General features: G+C 34.8%; 1 protein-coding gene across 4 annotated transcripts in view; it reads left to right on the top strand.

The window, feature by feature from the left end:
• The window catches only part of LOC308563738 (uncharacterized protein C9orf85), a 57,552-nt gene that overhangs the window by 20,862 nt on the left and 15,420 nt on the right, over window positions 1–21,270 (top strand). For 3 of the 4 annotated variants that reach the window (XM_081151146.1, XM_081151143.1, XM_081151144.1), the window contains exon 2: window positions 6,758–6,864. In XM_081151146.1, coding sequence (XP_081007272.1) covers window positions 6,758–6,864 — 107 coding nt within the window. Of the gene's footprint in view, window positions 1–6,757; window positions 6,865–7,658; window positions 7,918–21,270 lie in introns of those variants that run through there. The other variant, XM_081151145.1, reaches the window with a different exon arrangement.

Here is a 21,270-nt window from a genome sequence, read left to right as displayed (position 1 = left end):
TTTTTAAAAATATATTTTTATTGATTTTAGAAAAAGAGGAAGGGAGAGGGATAGAGAAATAGAAACATCGATGAGAGAGAAACATTGATTGGCTGCCTCCTGCACGCCTCCCACTGGGGATCCAGCCCAAAACCTGAGCATGTGCTGTGACCAGGAAGCAAACCAGTGACCTCTTGATTCATAGGGCAATGCTCAACCACTGAGCCACACCAGCTGGACTGTATATTGTATTCAGAAATAGATCCACACATACTTAATTTTTGACAAAGATACAAATGCAATTTAGTGGTGCTGGAACTTGGACATGCATATATAATTTAAAAAGAACCCCTATCAGTGTTTTGCATCATGTATAAAAATTAACTCAAAATAGATCATAGACTAAATGTAAAACCTAAAATTACTGAACTTCCATAAGAAAACATAGGTAATAATTTTCATGATTCTTTCAAGACTCCTTAGATTTGAAATAAAAAGCATGATGCAGAAAAGAATTATTTGAAAATGTGTTTTTCATTGAAATTGAAAAGATCTTCTCAGAAAAACACTGTTAAGGTAATGAAAGTAAAGATACAGATTGGGGGATCATATGTGCAAAGCACTTACCAATAAAGACTTGGTATCCAGAATATATAGTTAGCCCTCACATTCAGTAATAAGAAAAAGGACAGCCTAACTTAAAAAATGGGCAGAAGATTTAAATAGATCCTTCACTAAAGAAAATACACAATGGCAAGTAAGCACGTGAAAAGATGTTCAACATTATTAGTTATTAGAGAGATTCAAATTAAAACCCTAATGAGATAACACTACACACACATTTGAATGGCTAAAATAAAAAATTTTACAGTTTCAAGCACTGGAAAAGATGTAGAAAAATGATCTTCATACATGGCTAGTGGGAAAGGAAAATGGTATAGCCATGTTGAAAAACTTACTAGTTTCTTATAAAATTAAGCATAATATCATCCTATAACCTGACAATACCATTTTTATATATTAGCCCAAGGAAATAAACATCTATTCACACAATATTGTTAAGATATCAGTTCTCGTATGCAAATATTTATTAGCATCCCAAACTAGAAACAATTCAGTGTCCTTCAAATGGTGAATGAGTAAACATTATAGCACATTCATGCAATTGAATACCATTCACCAATAAAAAAAAGAATGAGCTCCTCAAATAGTTATATACATTATCATTCTGTTTACATGATATTTGTGAAAGGCAAAATTATAGGAACAGATTAAAAATGTGTTGCCAGGGATTAACCACAAAGGGGCATAAGGGAACTTCTTGGAGTGATGGAAGTGTTCTGTATTTTGGTTGTCAGATTCATAGAACCATACAGTTTTACTATATAGAGATTATACCTCAAAACTGACTTTAGCTGGCAACCTCTTAAAAAATGTAATTAATTTAGAAAGAATGATAAAGTTAACTTTTAAAATGATTTATTCAGGCAAAGGATATTGAATGGATGCTATAACCATCAAGTGAAAAGTTATTGTGGAATAGTATATTGAAATCACCCCATAGGTAATTGTTAATCTTTATAATTTGAAGAGATCTGTGCAGTCACCACTTTAACCAAGTGATCAATGAGATTTATCATTGCTGACTAGGCAAGAATGGGACAGTTTATGCCTCATGACTTAGAGTAATATGAACTATTACATATAGCAGCAGCATGTATGAACTATTATGAACAGTATTAAACCTGGATCTAATCAAGACTTTAAGCCTAAATTCCACTTTACAGAAATATAGGAGATAAAGTGATGAGTAAAATTACACCATTAGAAAACAATCAGACAGAGCCAGAATTTGATATATTTTTGAAGACAACTTGCCTGGTATTTTCAAAAACAGTGTAATAGACCCTTCTAGATCAAGAGATAACAAACAGTACTTGAATACTAATTAGGGGGGGCAAGGCGGGGCAGTTGAGGAAATCTCAACGTAGACTGAGTACATTCAATAACGAGTTATTTTTCATTTTTCTGAGGTGCGGTAACAGTATTGTGGTTAAGTAGGGTAAAATACTTCTAGGATATATGTGATTCTAAGAGGTTGTTACTAGAGAAGAGCACGGGTGGTCTTTCTCTGTTGCTAGTGGGAGTGGGGTTCTTGAGGTACTGCTGGAATGAGTATTTCTGGAGGCCCCCACAGGAGGATGAGATGTGGTAGAAAGCTTTATTTCTGTGAAATTACATTCCTGGGTTTCTAAAGTCCCATTTCCCTTAGTCCAGTTATAGAATAAATGAGCTAGAAGCAAAGCCAGTGTCCAGAGTTTTCTTTCCATGTTGGAACCGGGTCCGGTTCAGCATCAGGCTAGTAGTTCATTAGTCCCTTGTGTGAGTGGGTGAATACTGGAGAGCATGCCCCGAGCAGTGAGAGTCTCAAAAGCATAAGAAGAACCAAGAGCACAAGAGAGTGTGTTTCTTTGTTTAGGGAATTAAGTATCCCAAATCTTCCTGCACTTGCAGTGGCCACACCCATTCTGGCCAATAGCCTGTTTCCAGATTTGGCTGACAGTAAGCACCTTCCCTATGTCACCCCAACTTTATTGGGCATGTGTCTATTCTCCTCCCTACCCAGTCCCTTCACCCAGTGATTTTTGGGGAATAGCCAGTGGCTCCCTGGGGAGTGTAAAGCTTTAGCTTCCTGGTGAAGCTGCCTAAATGACATGTCTATAATGGCTGGCTTCCCCCTTTGCTCCTTTCCTGTTATTAATAACTAGGTTCATTACAGCGGTATCAAGGTGAAGTGTCTTGATATCTGCAACTGATTTTAAATTTACACATACATAAAAAGCAAAGAGATAAAATGTTAATAGTTGTCTCTAGACAGTGTATATATGGCTATGCACTAGTATTATTGTTTTAACTTTCCTGCATGTTTGAAAATTTTCATAATAGAGGAGAATGCTGTTAGACTCAGTTGAGTACTATTTATTGACAATGTCCTTATGATGTGCAGTGCATTGCTATGGATCCTGTGAATATCAGGCAGCTGTACCTACCTTGCATGCCTGAAAATAACCTTTTTTTACCACATTGTGTTTGGCATTATATAACGTTTACTTTGAGAACTGGAGTACAAAACAGCTCTGTGAAATGCTTTGTATTGTAAGGTGTTTTTCATACCATTTCTTACTGTTTGCTATGGTGGCTGGTTTTTGGGGAAAGATGAAACTTTGGGTTTCAATAACAAGATTAGTTGTGCTGTTTCTGAGAAACCGGATTTTGGCATGATAGAGACACTGAATTAGGTAGGAGCGGAGCTTGTGCTTTACTGGCAGCTAGAAAGTTCAAACCTCACTTGTGGTTCATATGTAGCAAGTGCACCTCCCAGCAGCACTCCTGACTGCTGCTAATTTTCCCTGCCTACGCTCATTCCCACCCCACGCCCACCGGCAATCTGATTCCCTCCTCTGTTTTTCTGCTTGTATTTATTTTATAAGATATTTTATGCCCAACAATGTGCTAGCCATATCAAAAGGATTTAAAGCAATGTAGCTTATGATATAAAAGTCACAACCTCAGAGATAGTTAGGTAAGTTCTTGCTCCCAAATTCCGAGATCTTTTATCCTCTAACGGAATTTAGACTAAGGGACTGATACTAGAAAAATTTAAATTACATATATTTAAATACAATTAAATAAAATATAAAATACTGTATTTTGTGGGGAAATTTAATGCAGGAGATTCCATGCAAATGGATTTTCAACAGCAGTTAGAATTGGCATTTTCCTTAGAATTTCATTTTTTTAAACCTTTTTTTTCAATTAATGAAGTAAAATATGCCATTGTTTGCTTTTAGAATTTCTGAAAGAATTATGATGTACCAAAACATCCTAATGAAAGATTATAGTATTCTTTAATAGTATTCAAATTCCTTTCCCCCCACAATAGTTTCATCCTCTGTTAAAGGATACTTTAGATTTTATAAAATATTTTTCAGCATCAAATATTATATTACCGAAGGTGCACTGTCTGACAGCAGAATATTTAAAGCAGGGATAACATTTACTATAAAATATGCTGTATGAATTATTGATGGCTAAGACATTTTTAAGACTTTATGTATATTATGTTAAGTAGGAGTGCCTTTTGATCCACCTTAAGTTTATTCTAACTTTTTAAAAACAAATATTCACTTGATAAATAAGGTTTTCTTCTTTAATTAAGAGTCCTAAGTTCAGTAGAATCTTCCACTGAAGATCTTTGTCTTTAAAGATCTGGAAAGTAGCTTGTTAAATTAAATGATCTTTCAAGGCTTTTGTACTTAGAAAACTAAGTTTCGATTTTATATTTGGGCATGCTTAAATCTTAACCTTAATAATCTTAATATAAAGTACCCTTTAACAGAAGGATAATACTGTTGTGGAGGGAAAGGAATTTGAATGTCATTCAAGAGTAACTAATATAATCTTTCATTAGGATTTTTTGTACATCATAATTCTTTCAGAAATGCTAAGAGTAAAACAATGGCATATTTACTCCCTTCATTAATTAAAAAAAAAAAAGGTTTAAAAAATGAAATTCTCAAGGAAAATTCAAATTCTAACTGCTGTTGAAAATCCATTTCCACAGGATCTTCTACCATGAGGGATATGCTAAAATTAATTGCCCTAACAGGGTTAGCTGTAAACATCATAGGTGTGAGTACGGTAGCATTGCCTTGTTCTTTGCCCCAGGCAGAATGATTTCTAGAACTAAGAGTTAGCTTTCATTGCTCACAACTCTGGAATTCACTTTTTCTAGTTTGCCAAAATACAGTCAACAAGGTGTACAGCTCTCTCTCTTTCTGCAACTATTTTTACGAGGAAGTACCATTCTCATTTTTACTTCCATTCATTTCTTAGCACATGAAAACCAAGTTTAATTTTGTAGCAGTGCCTGTTAGTCATGTGAGCTCTGTACACCATCTCCATTTATACTGCTTCACACATCACTTACAGGACAAGTTCCCACAAAGACCTGTTTTGTTCTACTGTCAATCCACCTAAAGAAACCAGTTTCAGAACTATGCGCAGCTTTGTAAATCAAGATGAACTGGTCAGAAATTGGATACAGAAACAAACAAGAAACCAAATAATGCTTCCTAGTTAACAAGCAGAGCATTATATATAATCACTGCAGGTAAGGAAACGCTCTGCATTCTAAGCGTATTCTAATTAGAAAGTTTATATCATATTCATGTAATCATAGTCAAGTCATTAGCTTGCCCCCGTTGCTGGAGTCATGAAAATATAATTAATGCTTTTAGTAAGATACTGTAGGCAACAGAAGGCAGTGAGAGCAAATGATGAAATGTGAACTTTTGTTCTGGGTATTTCTTAGCAGGCCTTGTAGGCGATAACTAAGTATCAAGGTTGATAAGAAGAGGAGTTTGATATCAAGCACAGATTTCCTTCTTTCGGGCAGTAATTAGCAGAGCACAGTAAGAAGGAGTATAATGACATGCAGAATTTATTTTCTCAGGGGCTCTGCATGTAGGTCAGGAAGAAAGCAATACTCACTCATACACAATTCATAAGTAACAGAGTTATGTTTTTCACCATGAAGTTAAATTCAAACACAGTATATTCACAGCTTAACTTACGGCGTTTGAAAATACCCTTGAGAAATATTTTCTCTTTGAATAAATGTTTTGTCAAATTATTTTGCTTTCTTGTTTAGAACTTTGAAGAACAACAAGTACTTCGAAAGTTTTGTTTCAGATGATCACTGAACTTTGTACTTTTAACTCAGTATCAAATAAAAGTAACCTCCCAAAGAATCTGCTTTTTTTGTGATGCTTTTCTTTTTCCTCTTGAGAAATAAAAACAGGAAACAAAAGCAAAGAAAACTTCAAAGTTCTCTACTCTTATTCCAACAATAGGCAGAGACGAAGGCTCCGCTGCAAGTTAGAGAATTCTCAGAGTACTTCGTGAATATGTATAATCTGGGTCCTGCCTCAGATGAGGATGTTATAAAACATAAAACTGTTGTGGAGAACACATGACACATTTAAAAACTTCCATCCTCCTTAATTCCCAACACATTTGGAAAAGAAAATTATAATAAAAATGGGTTTTCCCCTCCTAAAGCCCTTTTCCCACCACAGATATATACATGTCTTAAAGAAACCAGATTAGGAAGGTAACTTTTCTAAAACATTTTTCTTTACTTGAGAATACAAAAGGATTAAACTGAATAATTAAATGCCTTCTTGCTTGCAACTGCTTCTCCCTGGCATTTCTTTCTCAAGTTTCGTAGTCTCTGCTCTCCCCTACTGACTGACAATTTAGGACTATCTAATTTCTCTAAGTCTGATTTCTCATTTCTCAGTGGTAAGGTTTGAATTGTCAAAAGAGTAATATAAAAAATGAATTAGGTTTTCTCCTTTATTATTACATTTTTATTGACTCACAGTAAAATGCACATACATACCTTAACTGTGCAGATTGAGTTTTAACATATGTACACATCAGAACCAATGGTGACGACTTTCTCAAAATACTCCTGCGAGCAGGTTAAAAAGTTTCCTAGATGATTCTGAGCTACATCAGTTAAGAATTCTTGCTTTTGTAAAGAACCCAATTGAGTCATGTACATAAAAATACATATCATAAAATGTTAACACAGATTAAAGGTAGGTTACTAGTTTAAAAAAACTTAGATTTCTTGTGTACCTTTTTCATGGGGTTTGCAATGCTGGCTCACTGATGAAGTTCTCAATTTGTTTTTCTGTTGTTTTTTTAGAAAATTAATACAAAACTTCATGATGGAGTATGTCAGCGCTGTAAAGAAGTTCTTGAATGGCGTGTAAAATACAGCAAATACAAACCATTGTCAAAGCCTAAAAAATGGTGAGTTAAGTTTCTTAATTACTTTACCATTATCATATATTTTATTATTTCATTCCCCAGTTTTCAAAATTATATTCAAATATTAAGGTAAATAGAGAAAAAATTCCATTTTCCCACATAGAATTTATTTTACATGCTGAATCCTGCTTTGTGAAGGAAAATAGATTGAAAAAGTGGATTGAGCATTCTCTGCCCCAGTCTTCCATAAATAAATAATGCACTATTTCTATAGACTCTGTTCATAACAGGTAGCTTAGGGCAGAGAAGAGAATATTTGTTTTATACCTCCCACTGATGAGGTATAAATGTTTGCTATGGATCACCTTTACCAAGGGGGTCTTAAAATGAGTCTGACTTTTTAATGCAACCCTTGAAGATTACTGAAATGACTTTAGCTGGAGTGTCATAAATAAATTGCTAGATTGATAACTTATAATTTCATTCCTTTGATTGATAACTTATCATTTCTTTCCTTTGAATATTCGGGTTTAAATAAAAAGATTCTGGACTTTGTTTTCTACCCCTCTGTCCCTCAAGCTTTTCCTATAATCCTGGAATTCTGTTTTATCAGCCTTCTTTACATCCTGGTGCTGCTCCCTTATATCCTTTAGCTCAGCTGAATTAAAGGCCACATTGGAGGGTAATTGCTGCCTAAAAGAGAAAAGTGATAATTTAAAATATAAAAGTTTGCATTAATATATGTGAGTGTTTTTACATTATGTGTTTTAATTTGGCAGTCTATTTTGTAGCTATTTAGAACACAATTGTTCATTGTCGGTTTATTTTCCTTTTAGCTTTTGAGTAGTGGCAACTTCCTTAGATCTATTCTCTCTTCCTTCACTGGAGAAATTTTACTTAAAGTTTGGATGGCTAGCCCAGCCCGGCATGGCTCAGCTGTTGAGCGTCGACCTGGGATCCAGGCGATCGGGGTTCGGTTCCCAGTCGGGGCACATGCCCGGGTTGCGGGCTGCAGCCGATCAATGACTCTCTCATCATTGATGTTTCTGTCTGTCTCTCTCCCTCTCTTCCTCTCTGAAATCAATAAAGATATATTAAAAAAAAAAAAAGTTTGGATGGCTAGTCTAAAAAATAAATTTGATATAACTTTTGCTGTTTATTTTTATTGAAAAATTATATCAGACCTTTGCCAACCTATAAATCAAGCTATAGTGTAATTTGTTTTCTGGAGAATATTTAACAGTTTTGAATTTTTTATTTTGGGCAATTTATTTTGCCTACAATGCTTTTTTTCCCCCCCAATATTGAAAGCCTCGAGGAAGGATAGATTAACTTTAGTTATTTAATTTTTACTATTTATTATAGGTATAGTTGACCCCCGTTTAAATAGACACATTTCTCTCTACTGTTTTAAGTCTTTTTTGTGTGTGTTTGTTCTTTAGCATTTCCTACCCAAAGAAAACACTTTGAAACAAATCTGATGAGTTTTATGCTCACTGGCCCAAATTAGCAGTAAGGAAATTTGGCAACTGTTTTTATCCAATGCTAGATTTCCATGGATGAGTTAATTGTGTTCTCTGCCATTGAAATTAGATGCTGGTTGTGCTAATAAAACATGTAGTTTTAGTTAACAGGCCTTTTATAAGATTTGTAGCTTTCTGAATATTTTCAGGCAGAGAAACCATCTTCAGGAAGGAGATCTTATGATGTTCCCCTTAGCCCAATTTGAATTAAATATGGTAAACGAGAGAACTTTAGGCAGGTGCCTGTTAGCTAAATACCCGTTGTGTCCCATTGTTTCTGAGTCACCTAGCATGGATTTTCCTGCCATGTATGTTTTGTCTTCCTCAACTACCTGTCAATCGTCCATTCTCACTTCTGAAATCTAAATAACCTGTTATCATGCTCGCTTCAGCATGACGTATACTAAAATTGGAACAATACAGAGAAGATAAGCATGGCCCCTGCCCAAGGATGACATGCATATTCGTGAAGCGTTCCATATTAAAAATAAATAAATAAATAAATAAATAATCTGTTATCCCCTTCCCCCTTTCTCCTTTGTCCAAAAATGTCTTATATACCAAATGTTGCCTCGCTGTCTTTGGAATTTTATGGCTTTATCATTTCTATGTGAATTCCCCATGTGCATGAATTAAACTTTATTTTCTCCTGTTATCTGTCTCTGTTAATTTGGTTATTAGCCCAGCCAGAAGAACTTAGAAAATGGGAAGAAAAGTATTTATATATTTTTAGACCCTCACTGTAGCACAACTTGTTTAGAAAATTTAAATGCTTTGTTTAAGCTAATCACTTACAAATTAAATTTTTCCTTTGTTAGGATTTATTCTTATTTATATACTGCCTTTAAAAAAATACATGCATCTAGAGAAATAGACTTTACACTCAGGTACTGAAATCCTTGTATTTCAGGTAGCTAAGCAATCCTTTTCTCCTATTAATTTAGAAGTATGGTAGGCAAATACCCAAACTTGTGTTAGAATCTCTAGCCTGCTTCTTTTTCTTCCTACCCATAAAAGAAAAATCCACCAATAATACAGTGTTAGCTAATGTTTAACATGGCCATAGTAGTAGAAGAGAAAGGAGAAGCTGGAATAAAACAGCAATAGGCCCAAAACAGGTTGGGGTCTGAGTTCAGAATTGGACCTCTAAGTCCTCTATATCAGTAGTTCTCAACAGAAAAGTGAATTTTGCCACCAGGGACATTTGGGAATGTCTGGAGACATTTTTGATTGTCATGATTAGAGAGGATCTGGGAGGGATGCTACTGGCATATAGTGAGTAGAGGCCAGGGATGCTGCTAAACATCCTATAATGTGCAGGACAGCCCTCAAACAAAGACATTTCCAACCCAACATGTCATCAGTGTCTTGGTTGAGAAACTCTGCCTTGTACAAAATCAGTGGATATTCAGAGTCAAGCCACTGAAACATCATATATGTTGTGGGGGCTAAAAAAATATTAATACTCCTCTTTTCAACTTCTAGATTTTTCTAGTCTGGGCTAATAATAAAATTAACAGGGACAGATTAACAGGAGAAAATCAAGTTTTTAATTCATGCACATGGAGAATTCACATTGTCATGAAAATTCCGAAGACAATGAGGCAACATTGAGTATATAAGACATTTTTGGATGAAGGAGAAAAGGGGGGGATGGGATGCGGTCTTATATTTCAGATGTGAGAATGGGCAATTTACAGGTAGTTGAGGGAGAGCAGAATGTAAGTGGCAGGAATATTCTTGCTAGGCAACTCAGAAACAATGGGACACAGGCGGTGGGCGGGGGGTGGGGGCGTGGGGGTGGGGGTGGAGTGGGGGCAAGCAGGGCTGGTATCCTGCTAACAAGCCTGGACTCTTCTTGACTAATGCTAGGGTGAAAACTTTTAAGGTGATTAAGCCAAGGCTCCCTTCCCAAAGCAAGTTTCTATCCGAATCTCTTGGGCAGGAAAGGGGGAGGATCAGAAAAGACTTTTTCTGAGTCTTTTGTTTTTTAATAAACAGTTTAAAATCAAGGCAGCTTCAGGGTGGCAAAACTTTGGTCCCTTCAACATCTTAGGTCATTGTTTTTCAGACTTTTCAGCTATAGAATTCTTGAATAAAACAAAAGCTTGCCGAGGAGTTCATTAAGTACAACAGGCCAAAACAGAACTGTCCTGAATGGGGAGAAGGGAGCCCAGACCTTAAATGCCACAAGAAGAATGTAATTGAAAGTGGATTTCATCCTAAAAATAATCCAGGTGAAGAAGGAAAGAACTGGTGCAGTAACATGCCTTGGAACCAACATTGCTCTAGGGATGTCTGGCCTACAGGTTTTCTAACATGTGGGTGCTTTATGCCTAACACACTGCCTTTCATTAAACAAAGGCACTCTCCCTGAGGACCTGGTCCTCACATCCAGGTATTGAGCCCTTTCTAATAATTTTAAAATTTATTGCCTCTTAGTTTTTATTCCCATTGACTGCCGGAGGCATCCCTTATCTCTTCATACTTCATTGCATTAAATAAATGCTCTTCTATCTTACTTCTACTCAAATACCACCATTGGTCTGGAGTTTGAATAAATTAATGTTTTTAAAAGGCGTGTTGCACATAAATGTTTTAAGGATTCCTATGGGGAAGAGTTGGGTTTCTAGCAGCAGGAGGGGAGCTTTGTCCCCAGAGTTGTTCTGTTTTTATATGTCTACTATATATCTACTATAGTGTGGGCATTGAGGGTGAGAGTGTTTTGTGAATACACAAAAAAATAATACTATTTGGGAGAAAATTAGATGAGATAGAGGGGGATGAGATGTTGCTAAACAGGTCATGCCACCCCATGCCTTACCTCTCTAACAGTATGCTCGCTCCCTCTTTACTACAAAGGTTTTTTTCTAGCCAAATTAGCCAAACTCAGTCCTTCAAGATAATCTTGTCTAGACTAGCCCTGTTCTTTTTTTAAAGTTATCTATTTATCTATTTTTGTGGTGCTGGTAAAAATCATAAAACATAAAACTTGCCATCTTAATCATCTCAATCACTAAAGTGTAGATAGTTTAGTAATGTTAAGTATAATCAACTTGCATCTCGAAAATTTGAAACTCTATACCCATTAAACAACAATTCCTTTGTCCACTACTGCCAGCTCTTGGTAACCACCATTCTACTTTCTATTGCTATGAATTTAACTTCTTTAAATGCCTCATATAAATGAAATCATACAGTATTTGTCCTTTTGTGACTGGTTTATTTCACTAAGCATAATGTCTTAAAGACTCATCCATGGTATAGCATGTGACATTCCCTTCTTTTTTAAGGATGAATAATATTCCAGTGTGTGTGCATACACCACATTTTGTTTATCCATTCATCCACTGATGGACGTTTGGGTTGCTTTCACCTGTTGGCTATTGTGAACACTGCTATGAACATTGTGCAAATATCTCAAGACTCTTGCTGAATCATACAGTAGTTCTATTTTTAAGTTTTTGAGGACTCTCCAAACTTTTCCATAGTGATTGCACCATTTTACAATCCTACCCACAGTGAACAGGGTTCCAATTTCTCCACATCCTTGCCAGCATTTGTTAACCCCTTATTTTTAAAGGAAAGAAGCTTATACTCTGAAAATTCTGCTTAATAAAGAGGACCACTGCCCTCATTTTTCAAAGAAAGCAAATTCACAGAGAGTACTAGATATATTCACCAGCTTGTGGTTATATTCATGGCAGTCCCTTGCACTCATTCTTTGGCACTGGACTCTGGGTTTCTCCGTTGGTTAGAGCATCCTCCCAGTATACCCAGGTTTCAGGTTTGATCCTGGTCAGGGCACATACAAGAACCAACCAATGAATGCGTAAATAAATGGAACAACAAAAACCAACCTTTCTCCCCCCCCTCTCCCTCCCCCTCCCTCCCTCCCTCCCTCCCTCCCTCCCTCCCTCCCTCCCTCTCTCTCTCTCCCTATTCCGCTTTCTTTCTCCCCTATTCTCTCTCTAAAATCATTTTTTTTTAAAGTATGTTTTTACTGATTTCAGAGAGAGGAAGGGAGAGGGATAGAGAGATAGAAACATCAATGATGAGAGAGTGTCATTGATTGGCTGCCTTCTGCATGTTCCCGACTAGGGATTGAGCCTGCAACCCCCCCCACCGCCCGCATCTGCCCTGACCGGGAATAGAACCGTGACCCCCCTGGTTCCTAAGTTGATGCTCAACCACTGAGCCATGCTGGCCAGGCTCTACAATTTTTTTTTTAACCCTCACCCGAGGATATTTTTTCCATTGCTTTTCAGAGAGTGTGGAAGGGAGAAAGAGAGAGAGAGAGAAACATCTGCGTAAGCCCTGACCAGGGCTGGGGATCAAGCCTGCAACCAAAGTACGTGCCCCGGAATTGAACCTGGGACCCTTCAGTCCGCAGGCCAAAGCTCTAACCACTGAGCCAAACTGGCTAGGGCTAAAAGCATTTTTTTTTTTTTTTAAAGAAAGTCATAAATTAAAGGTAGAAGAGCACTTGCTATAAACAATGTTTGCAGACAACACTTTGAGGAAGGCACTAGAGAATGACTGCGAAAATAGTCAAGAACCCTCTGTTTTCTGTATAGACAGTGCAGTTCATCTTAAGCTGTCTCTATGGCTTTTCGGGAGTTCCACCTAAATGGTCGTTTCTTCATTCATTTGCTCTTCTTGGTTTTTCTTTCCTCTTGTTATATAATCTCGATCCATGAACATTAATCAATGTTGTCTGTCAAAAAGATGATTTTCTATCTTCTCTGAATATGTTATTTAAAGGTAAAAGTGGCGTTTTCATTACTGTCATCAATTGCTCACCTGTGTATGAAGCCTAGTTTTTGACATTAATATTAATTGATACAGCAAGGTTTGATTTAAAATTGCCTGACCTAAAGTGTAATGATTTTGATTTTCACTTTTTTTCTAAACTTCTCTTGGTCAGAGGTGAATTATTATATACTTTTAAGAATTATTCTAATCAAATCTACTGCAGCAAGAAAAGTTGGTCCTGCCCTGGATTGTGGGTTCTGTCCCTGGTCTGGGTGCATGTGGGAGGCAACTGATCGATGTTTCTCTCTCACATCTATATTTCTCTCCCCCTCCCTTCCTCTCTCTTTTAAAATTAATAAAAATACATATTAAAAAAGAAAGGAAAAGTTGGCCTGGTCTTTCTAGTTATTTTCAAACATGTCATTTAGGGACACAGGAAACTGAATTGTCACTTCTTCTACTCAGAGTTCCTGGAATTTGGGGATATTGTTTTCTTAAAAGCATTTATAAGTAGCATATGATGTAACTCCTTAGCATAGTTTCAGAATTTTTCTGTTAGCACAGATTACTTAGTGCTGTTGGAGGAAATGTGTTGTGGAACCCTGTCAATGTTAAGTTTCAATTATTTGCACACCAGGGGTGGAGTAACACAGCTCACTGTTTACGAAAGCACTTAGTCATCACGTATGTGAGAGTATACAAAGTGGAGCTTAATTATGATAAAGGTTAAAGTGTAATAATATAACCAGGAAATGAAGGCAGTTGTGGCAGAGTAAAATAAGCCTTTTACTTCTAGTAAGTGCTAGAAATCTAAGATGAATTTTTTCCCTGTTGGTATTTATTGCGTATATCACTGATTCTCAAACTTTTGTTCTCAGGACCATTTTATACTCTTAAAAATAACTGAGGACCCCAGAGAGCTTGGTTTATATAGGTTTATATGGATATCTATTGGTATTTATATTAGATATGAAATCAGACTTATTTGAAAATAATTATTTAATAAATAATGAGTATAAATAACATGCCCATTAACTGTTAATATTAATAACTTTTCTATGAAAATAACTTTTACTTATTTATTTTATTATTATTTTTTAAAAAATTTAAATCTTTATTGTTGAGAGTATTATAGATGCTCCCTCTTTTCCCCGCATTGTTCCCCTCTACCTGGTTCCCTCTCTGCCCCAGGCCTTCACCACCCTATTGTCTCTGTCCATGGACAATGCAAAAAATAACTTTTAAAATAAAAAATATTAGTGAGACAAGTGGCATTGTTTAACATTTTTACAAATTCCTTTAGTTTCTGGCCAGTAGAAGTGTTATTGAACAGAAAGAGTTTGTCCACCCCACACTAGCAGAACCAAACACTAAACACCCAGAATTGTGGTGGAGAAATATTGGCTGTTTTATTGATGAATTGCACCACCCAGGAAAATAGGACCTAATACTCAAAAGTCTGAACTCCCCAATGGCAGGTAGGTTACAGATAATATATAGGACAAAACAACAAGACACCCTGGGTTAGAGGTTTGGGTCATGCTGGGAGCTGACTGATTGGAGGTGAGGTAAGGGTAATTACTTCTGGTCTTGAGGACAGCTCTGAGGTCTGTTCAGGTGTGCTTCTGTCTGGTTTCAGGGGAAAGTAGCCAGGTGGTCCTTCTACCTTTGGGATCTGGAGCTGAAACACAACTTAGGTTAAGATGTTATCTTTAGCCTGCTAGAGGTCCAGACCTTGTGACCATTAGTTGCTACTACTGTCCTCTGCAGCCTGTGGGGTTGCTGATTATGAGGAAAATCTAGGTCTTTGAGGGAGAAGGAGAGGGAAAGAGAGACAGGGAGAGAGATCGAGAGAGAGAATTTAATCAAAGTTATAAGGACCCTCAGTTTCAGAAGGAAAAAGAAAGTAAATTTTAATAACTGTTTCTTAATAATTATAGAAATTCATCTTTGATACTACCAAATCTCAACAAGTGGCAATTTCCTACAGAGTAAAATCTGAAACTACATCAGTGAACACTATAGTCTGTTACACTGAATTTCTCTGTCTTGTGCTTTGAATAGATCTTTCTCTTATGGGTGATTTTGTAACATCATACATTGGCTCATTTGGAAAAAATTAGTTCACTGAAATATGCATATCTTCCAAATGTTAATATGTTTTATTTTACAATATAAAAAATCATGTTAATATCACAAACATGTCATTAAAAAATATATGGATTTTTGTCCTGGCCAGGTGGCTCAGTTGGTTGGAGCATTGCCCTTACACCAAAAAAAAAAGGGGGGGGGTTGTGGGCCCCATCGCCGGTTGGGGCACAACTGATCAATGTTTCTCTCTCACATAGATGTTTCTCTGCCTCTCTAAGATCAATTTTTAAAAATGTTCTTGGATGAGGATTTTTTTTTAAGTATATGCATTTTTATTTTTGTTTTTTAACTGATTTTATGCAGGTGCCACTGTCTTTAATCATGCCTAACATTGCCAACACTTTTAGTATAATTATAAGAATGAGTCTCAAAGAAGTTAAAGTGACTTTCAAAGATTATATAACAAGGACATGTCAAAGCTGGGCTAGAATCTAGGTATTCTGTTTCCTAAATCAGTGCCATTTTGTGTTTTTTTAAAACATCTAAAGTTCTCTTAACAGTGTACTTACAAAATTTTCAAATTATAGCAATTTTTTAAGGGAAATTAGGTAAAATTTACATTTAGGTGATTTTCAAGTTTTTCCTTACTATGTTTTTTATATGAACAAAACCACTCAGGAGTGATTAAATAATTTACATTTATTTTAAAGATATTTCATTGTATTTCACAAGTTTTATGACAACTTGGAATTCATATGTCCTGTCATTAAAATAATATCTATACCATTTAATGCTTAAGATCAAAACCCTATGGCTAGGCAAATGTAGTATTGTGGTAAAAAAAAAAAAAAAAAATCCAGGGACTCAATTACTTTCAGACGTTCTCTCACTCTACTCCCAGCAAGGATGTAAAGCATGGATTAAGAGTTTTAAAAGAGAAAGCACACCACCTCTGTGACAGAAACTGGAAAGTTGTAACCACCTACAAATTCATATAGTCTACATTTTCACAAACATATCTTACATTTATAAAGAGGAAACATGTCATTTAAAAAATATGTGTGTACCTCATTATAAATAGGTATATTTATATTCACAGAAGTACTAACCTAATATAACCTAACCGGTTTTCAGAATGAATTTAAATTTGAAGAGAGAATTACCTTGCTTTCAGCAATAGAATTCCTTCTTTTCTCCAAATTGGCTATTACAGTCTCAACCAGCAGTGGGAGCACTGGAAAGCCCCCAGATCGAGTAAGCATTACTTTGATCTGGTCAAGGATTTTCAAGTGTAGTGTGCACAAGAATGTCTTGAAGAATTTGTTTAACGGCAGATTCTTAGAACCCATCGACAAGATTCTGATTATGTAAATAATGGGTATAGCCATTAATCTGCATTTTAATAAGCTATGCAGGTGCTTGAGCCAGTGTTTAGAGTCCCTGTTTGGGGGATCAGTTGAGCTAGAGAATGTAGAATCTATGGTCTTTTGACTTTAGATTCCAAAATAGGAGATCCCATTTTTAAGCCTATTTTACATGTAAATTTTAACATTGACAGTTTTATAATTAGTTTTATCCCTGAATTAGCAATTTGAATACTTAAGGATTGGTTTACCCCAGGAATCCCTGGTGTGAAAAAACATTCTAATTTTCTTGAAGCCTCAGAAGTACCTAACCAAAATAGACTTTCTTTAAAATTATTTTAAAACTTAAAAAAATTAAAAAACAAAACAAAACACTGAACATTTTCCTAATCCAAACTTATTTTTCCACTGATTGGACCTCCAATTGTTTATCCATTCACCAGTTGATGGACATTTACATTTAGGTTTTGCTAGTTTTGGGTGGTTATGAATTACACTGCCATAAACATTTATGTATAGGTTTGTGTGAACATATGTTTTCATTTTTCTTGGGTAGATACCTGGCAGTGAGATTGCTGGGTTGTATTGTATGTTAAGGGTATGTTATAAGAAACTGTCAAATTTTTCCAGAGTGGTTGTACCATTTGCATTCTCACATGCAGTTTATGGGAATTTCCGATATTTTAGCCATAAACTCTATCTCATTGTGATTTAAATTTGCATATCTTTAATGACCAGTGATGCTAAGCATCTTTTCATGTGCCCGTTTTGTATCCCTGTTTCTTCTTCAGGGAAGTTCTTTGTGTTCATTAGCTCATGTATTTATTGAGTTGTTTTGTTTACTTATCATTGAGTTTGGAAAGTTTTTTATATTCTGAGTATAAATATTTTATCAGATATGTGTTTTGCTGATATTTTCTGCTTTTATTTTTGGGTTTATAATTCATTTCCTATTAATGCAATGGCTCTCCAATTGTTCCAGCCTCATTTGTTGAAAAAACCACCCTTTTGTCATTGAATTCCCTTTGTACTGTGTTGGAAATCAATTGACATATGTATGGGTTTATTTTTGGATTCCATTCTTTCATGGATCTGTGTGTCTATCCTTTCACCAATACCACACTATCTTGATTACTTCGGCTTTATGGTAAGTCTTGAAATCCAGTCAGGAGAATCTTCCAACCTTATTTTTCTTTTTTAAAGTTGTTTTGGCTATTATAGTTTCTTTTGCTTTTTTTCTTATAACTTTTAGAATCAGCTTGTCAGTTTTTACAGAAAATCATTGGTCATTGCTACAATATAGAGATAGTTTATTTTTGTTTACTGACTATATATTGTTACTTTAATAAACTTACTTTTATTTTTAATACTTTTAAAAATCGGTTCTTTGGGATTTTCTATATGAAGAGAGTTTTATTTCTTGCTTTCCAATCTTTATCGCTTTTATTTCATTTTACCTTGTTGTGCTGCCTAGGAGTGATGAGGACAGATAACTCTTGCCCTGTTCCTGATTTTATGGGGAAGATATTTAGTCTTTTACCAGTAAGTACAATATTGGTTGTAGGTTCTTTGTAGATGCTTTTTATCAGGTTGAAGAAGTTTGCTTCAATTCATAGTTTGCTGAGGCTTTTTATTATGAATGGATGTTAAATTTTGTCAGATGCTTTTTCTGCATCTATTGAGATTATCATATGGTTTTTCTTCCTTAGAACATTGATTTGGTGAGTTACATTTATTGATATTAATATTGAATTAGTCTTGCATGCCCTTGGGTAAACCCCAGTTGGTCATGATATATATAATTTTTATATGTTGCTAGATTTGATTTGCTAACATTTTGCCATAGATTTCTACATATATGTTTATTAGAAATACTAGTCTGTAATTTCTTTTTGTTTTGTCTTGCTATTAGGGCCTCAGCAAATGAGTTGGGAACTGTTTTTCCTATGTTGTTTTTGGAAAGGATCTGTGTAAAATTAGTATTATTTCTTAAATGTTTGGTAGAATTCATCAGTGAAGCCATTTGGGTCTGGAGTTTTATTTGTTGGAGAGTTTTTAACGACGATTAAATTTTTCTTTAAGGGATAGAGGATTTTTAGATTAAGTATTTCTTCTTAACAAGTTTTGATAATGTCTCTTTCCCAAATTTGTCCATTTCAATGATGGTGTTGGATTTATGGGCATAGAGTTGTCAGTAAAATTTTATTATTAGTCTTTAAATATTTGTTGGATCTGTAGTGCTGTCTCCTCTTCAATTTCTGATATTGGTAATTTGTTTTCTCCCTTTTTTTTGTCCTGATCAGTCTGGTTATGTGTTTATGAATTATATAAATCTTTTCAATGAACCTGGTTTTGGTGTTATTGATTTTTTCCCATTTTTCTGTTTTCAGTTTCATTGTTTTCTATTCATATCAGTATTTCTTCCTTTTGTTTGCTTTGAGTTTAATTTATTTGTCTTTTTTCTATTTTCTTAAGGTGGAAGTTTAGATAGTTTTTCTTGTTTAATATAAACATGTAATTATATGTATTTCCTAAGAACTTTTTTAGCTTCATTCTACAAATTTTGATGATGTTTTCATTGTCATTCAATCAAAATATTTCCTAATTTTTCTGTGACTTCCTATTTGACCTGTAGATTCTTTAGAAGTGTCCTGTTTCATTTATAGGTATTTGGGCACTTTCCAGATATTTTTCTGTAACTGGTTTCTAGTTAATTTCACTGTGGTAAGAGAACATACTTCATATAAGTTTTCAGATAGTTTTTTTCTGTGTTTTCTGTGTGTGTTTTTAATTTATTGAAGTTGGTTTTATGATCTATCTTGGAGAATGTTTCATGTGTACTTAAAAAAAACATATTGCTCTTGCTGGGTGGAGGGTTCTATAAATGTCAATTTGGTTCATAGTCTTCTGTCAACCAGATGTTCTATATCTTTACTGATTTTTTATTTTTATTTTTTGTCTATTTGTCCAGTAGTTACAGAGGGAGGTGTTGAAGTCCCTAGATGTAACTGTGAATTTGTCTATTTCTCTTTTTATTCAATAGTTTTCCCTCATTTGTTTTAACAGCCTGTTATTGGGTGCATAAACATTCAGGATACTGTGTGTTTTTGGAAAAGTGACCTCTTTTTTGTCATGTTAATATACTTTCTTTTGGTTAGTGTTTGCATTTTTTTCTTGTTCTACTTAACTATCAATATATTTATGTTTAAAGAGGGTTTCTTATATCTTACATCATTCATTCCATGTTTTTCTTAATTCTAACATTTCCATTTGACTTTTTAAAAACAGCTTTATTAAGATTTAATCCATGTACTGTATTGTTCATCCATTTGAAGGGTACAATTCAGTGGCTTTTAGTGTATCACAGAGCTGTGCAACAATCACAAGAATCAGTTTTTGAACATTTTTGTTATCTCGGAAAGAAACCCATACTCATAGCAACCAATCTCTATTTTCCCCCAGACAGCTCCCCACCCCTTGCCTTTTGTCTCTGTAGATTTACTCATTTTGGACATTTGATTTAAACAAAATCATATAATATGTAGTCTTTGTGACTTTTTCCACTTAGCATAATTTTTTCAAGCACACTGTAATATTTATCTGTACTTAATTCTTTTTTATTACTAAATAATATTCCATTGTATAGCTGTACATCTTATTTATCCATTCATCAATTGATGAACATTTGGATTGTTTCCACTTTTTTTGGTTATTACAAATAATGCTGCTATGAATATTTTGTGAACAAGTTTTTTGTGTGCAAATAGATTTTTCAATTCTTGGATATATTTAAAAGTGGAATTCCTGGGTTATTTGATAATTCTATATTTAAGCTTTTGAGGAACTGCCGAATTATTTTCAAAAATGACCTCACCTTTTTATTTCCCAGGAGCAATACAGGAATTCCAATTACTCCACATTCTTACTAACACTTGTTATTGCTCTTCTTTCTGATGGTAATCATCCTAGTGGATGTGAGGTGGTATCTCATTGTGGTTTTGATTTATATTTCCCTGGTGGCTAATGATGCTGAGCATCTTTTCATATGCTTATTTGCCATTTATGTATCTTTTTTGGGAAATGTCAATGTAGATGTTTTGCTTATTTTTAATTGAGTTATATCTTTTTATTAGTGAATTATGAGTTCTTTATATATTCAAGATATAAGTCCCTTATCAGATACGACTTGCAAATGTTTACTTCCATTCATTGGGGTGTTCTTTTTACATTCTTTTTTTTTTTAACTTCTTTTTTTAAATTAAATTTTAGAGAGAGAGGAAAGGGGTGGGGAAGAGAGACAGAGAGAAAGAGAAACAGATTTGTTGTTCCACTTATTTATGCATTGAAATCAGGGAGAATGATGCCTCAATATTGCTCTGGCTATGTGAGGTCTTTTGTGGTTGCATACAAATTTTAGGATTGTTTGTTTTATTTCTGTGAAAAATGTCATCGAGATTTTGATAGGGATTGCATTGAATCTGTATATTGCTCTAGGTATAATAGGCATTTTAACAATATTATACAGATATATATAGAACATTCTATCCTAAAGCAACAGAGTATACATTATTCTCAAGCGCACATGGATTATTGCCCAGGATAAGTCATATGTTAGTCCTCAAAACAAGTGGTAAAAATTTAAGATTAAAATTGTATCAAGCATCTTTTGCAATCACAGTGGCATGAAACTAGAAATCAGTTACAAGAAGAAAACT

Source organism: Miniopterus schreibersii, assembly GCF_964146895.1.
Source record: "Miniopterus schreibersii genome assembly, chromosome: 11".
Taxonomy (NCBI): Eukaryota; Metazoa; Chordata; class Mammalia; order Chiroptera; family Miniopteridae; genus Miniopterus; species Miniopterus schreibersii.
The sequence above is the reverse complement of the archived record's forward strand: the minus strand, read 5'-3'. Positions and strand labels throughout refer to the sequence as shown.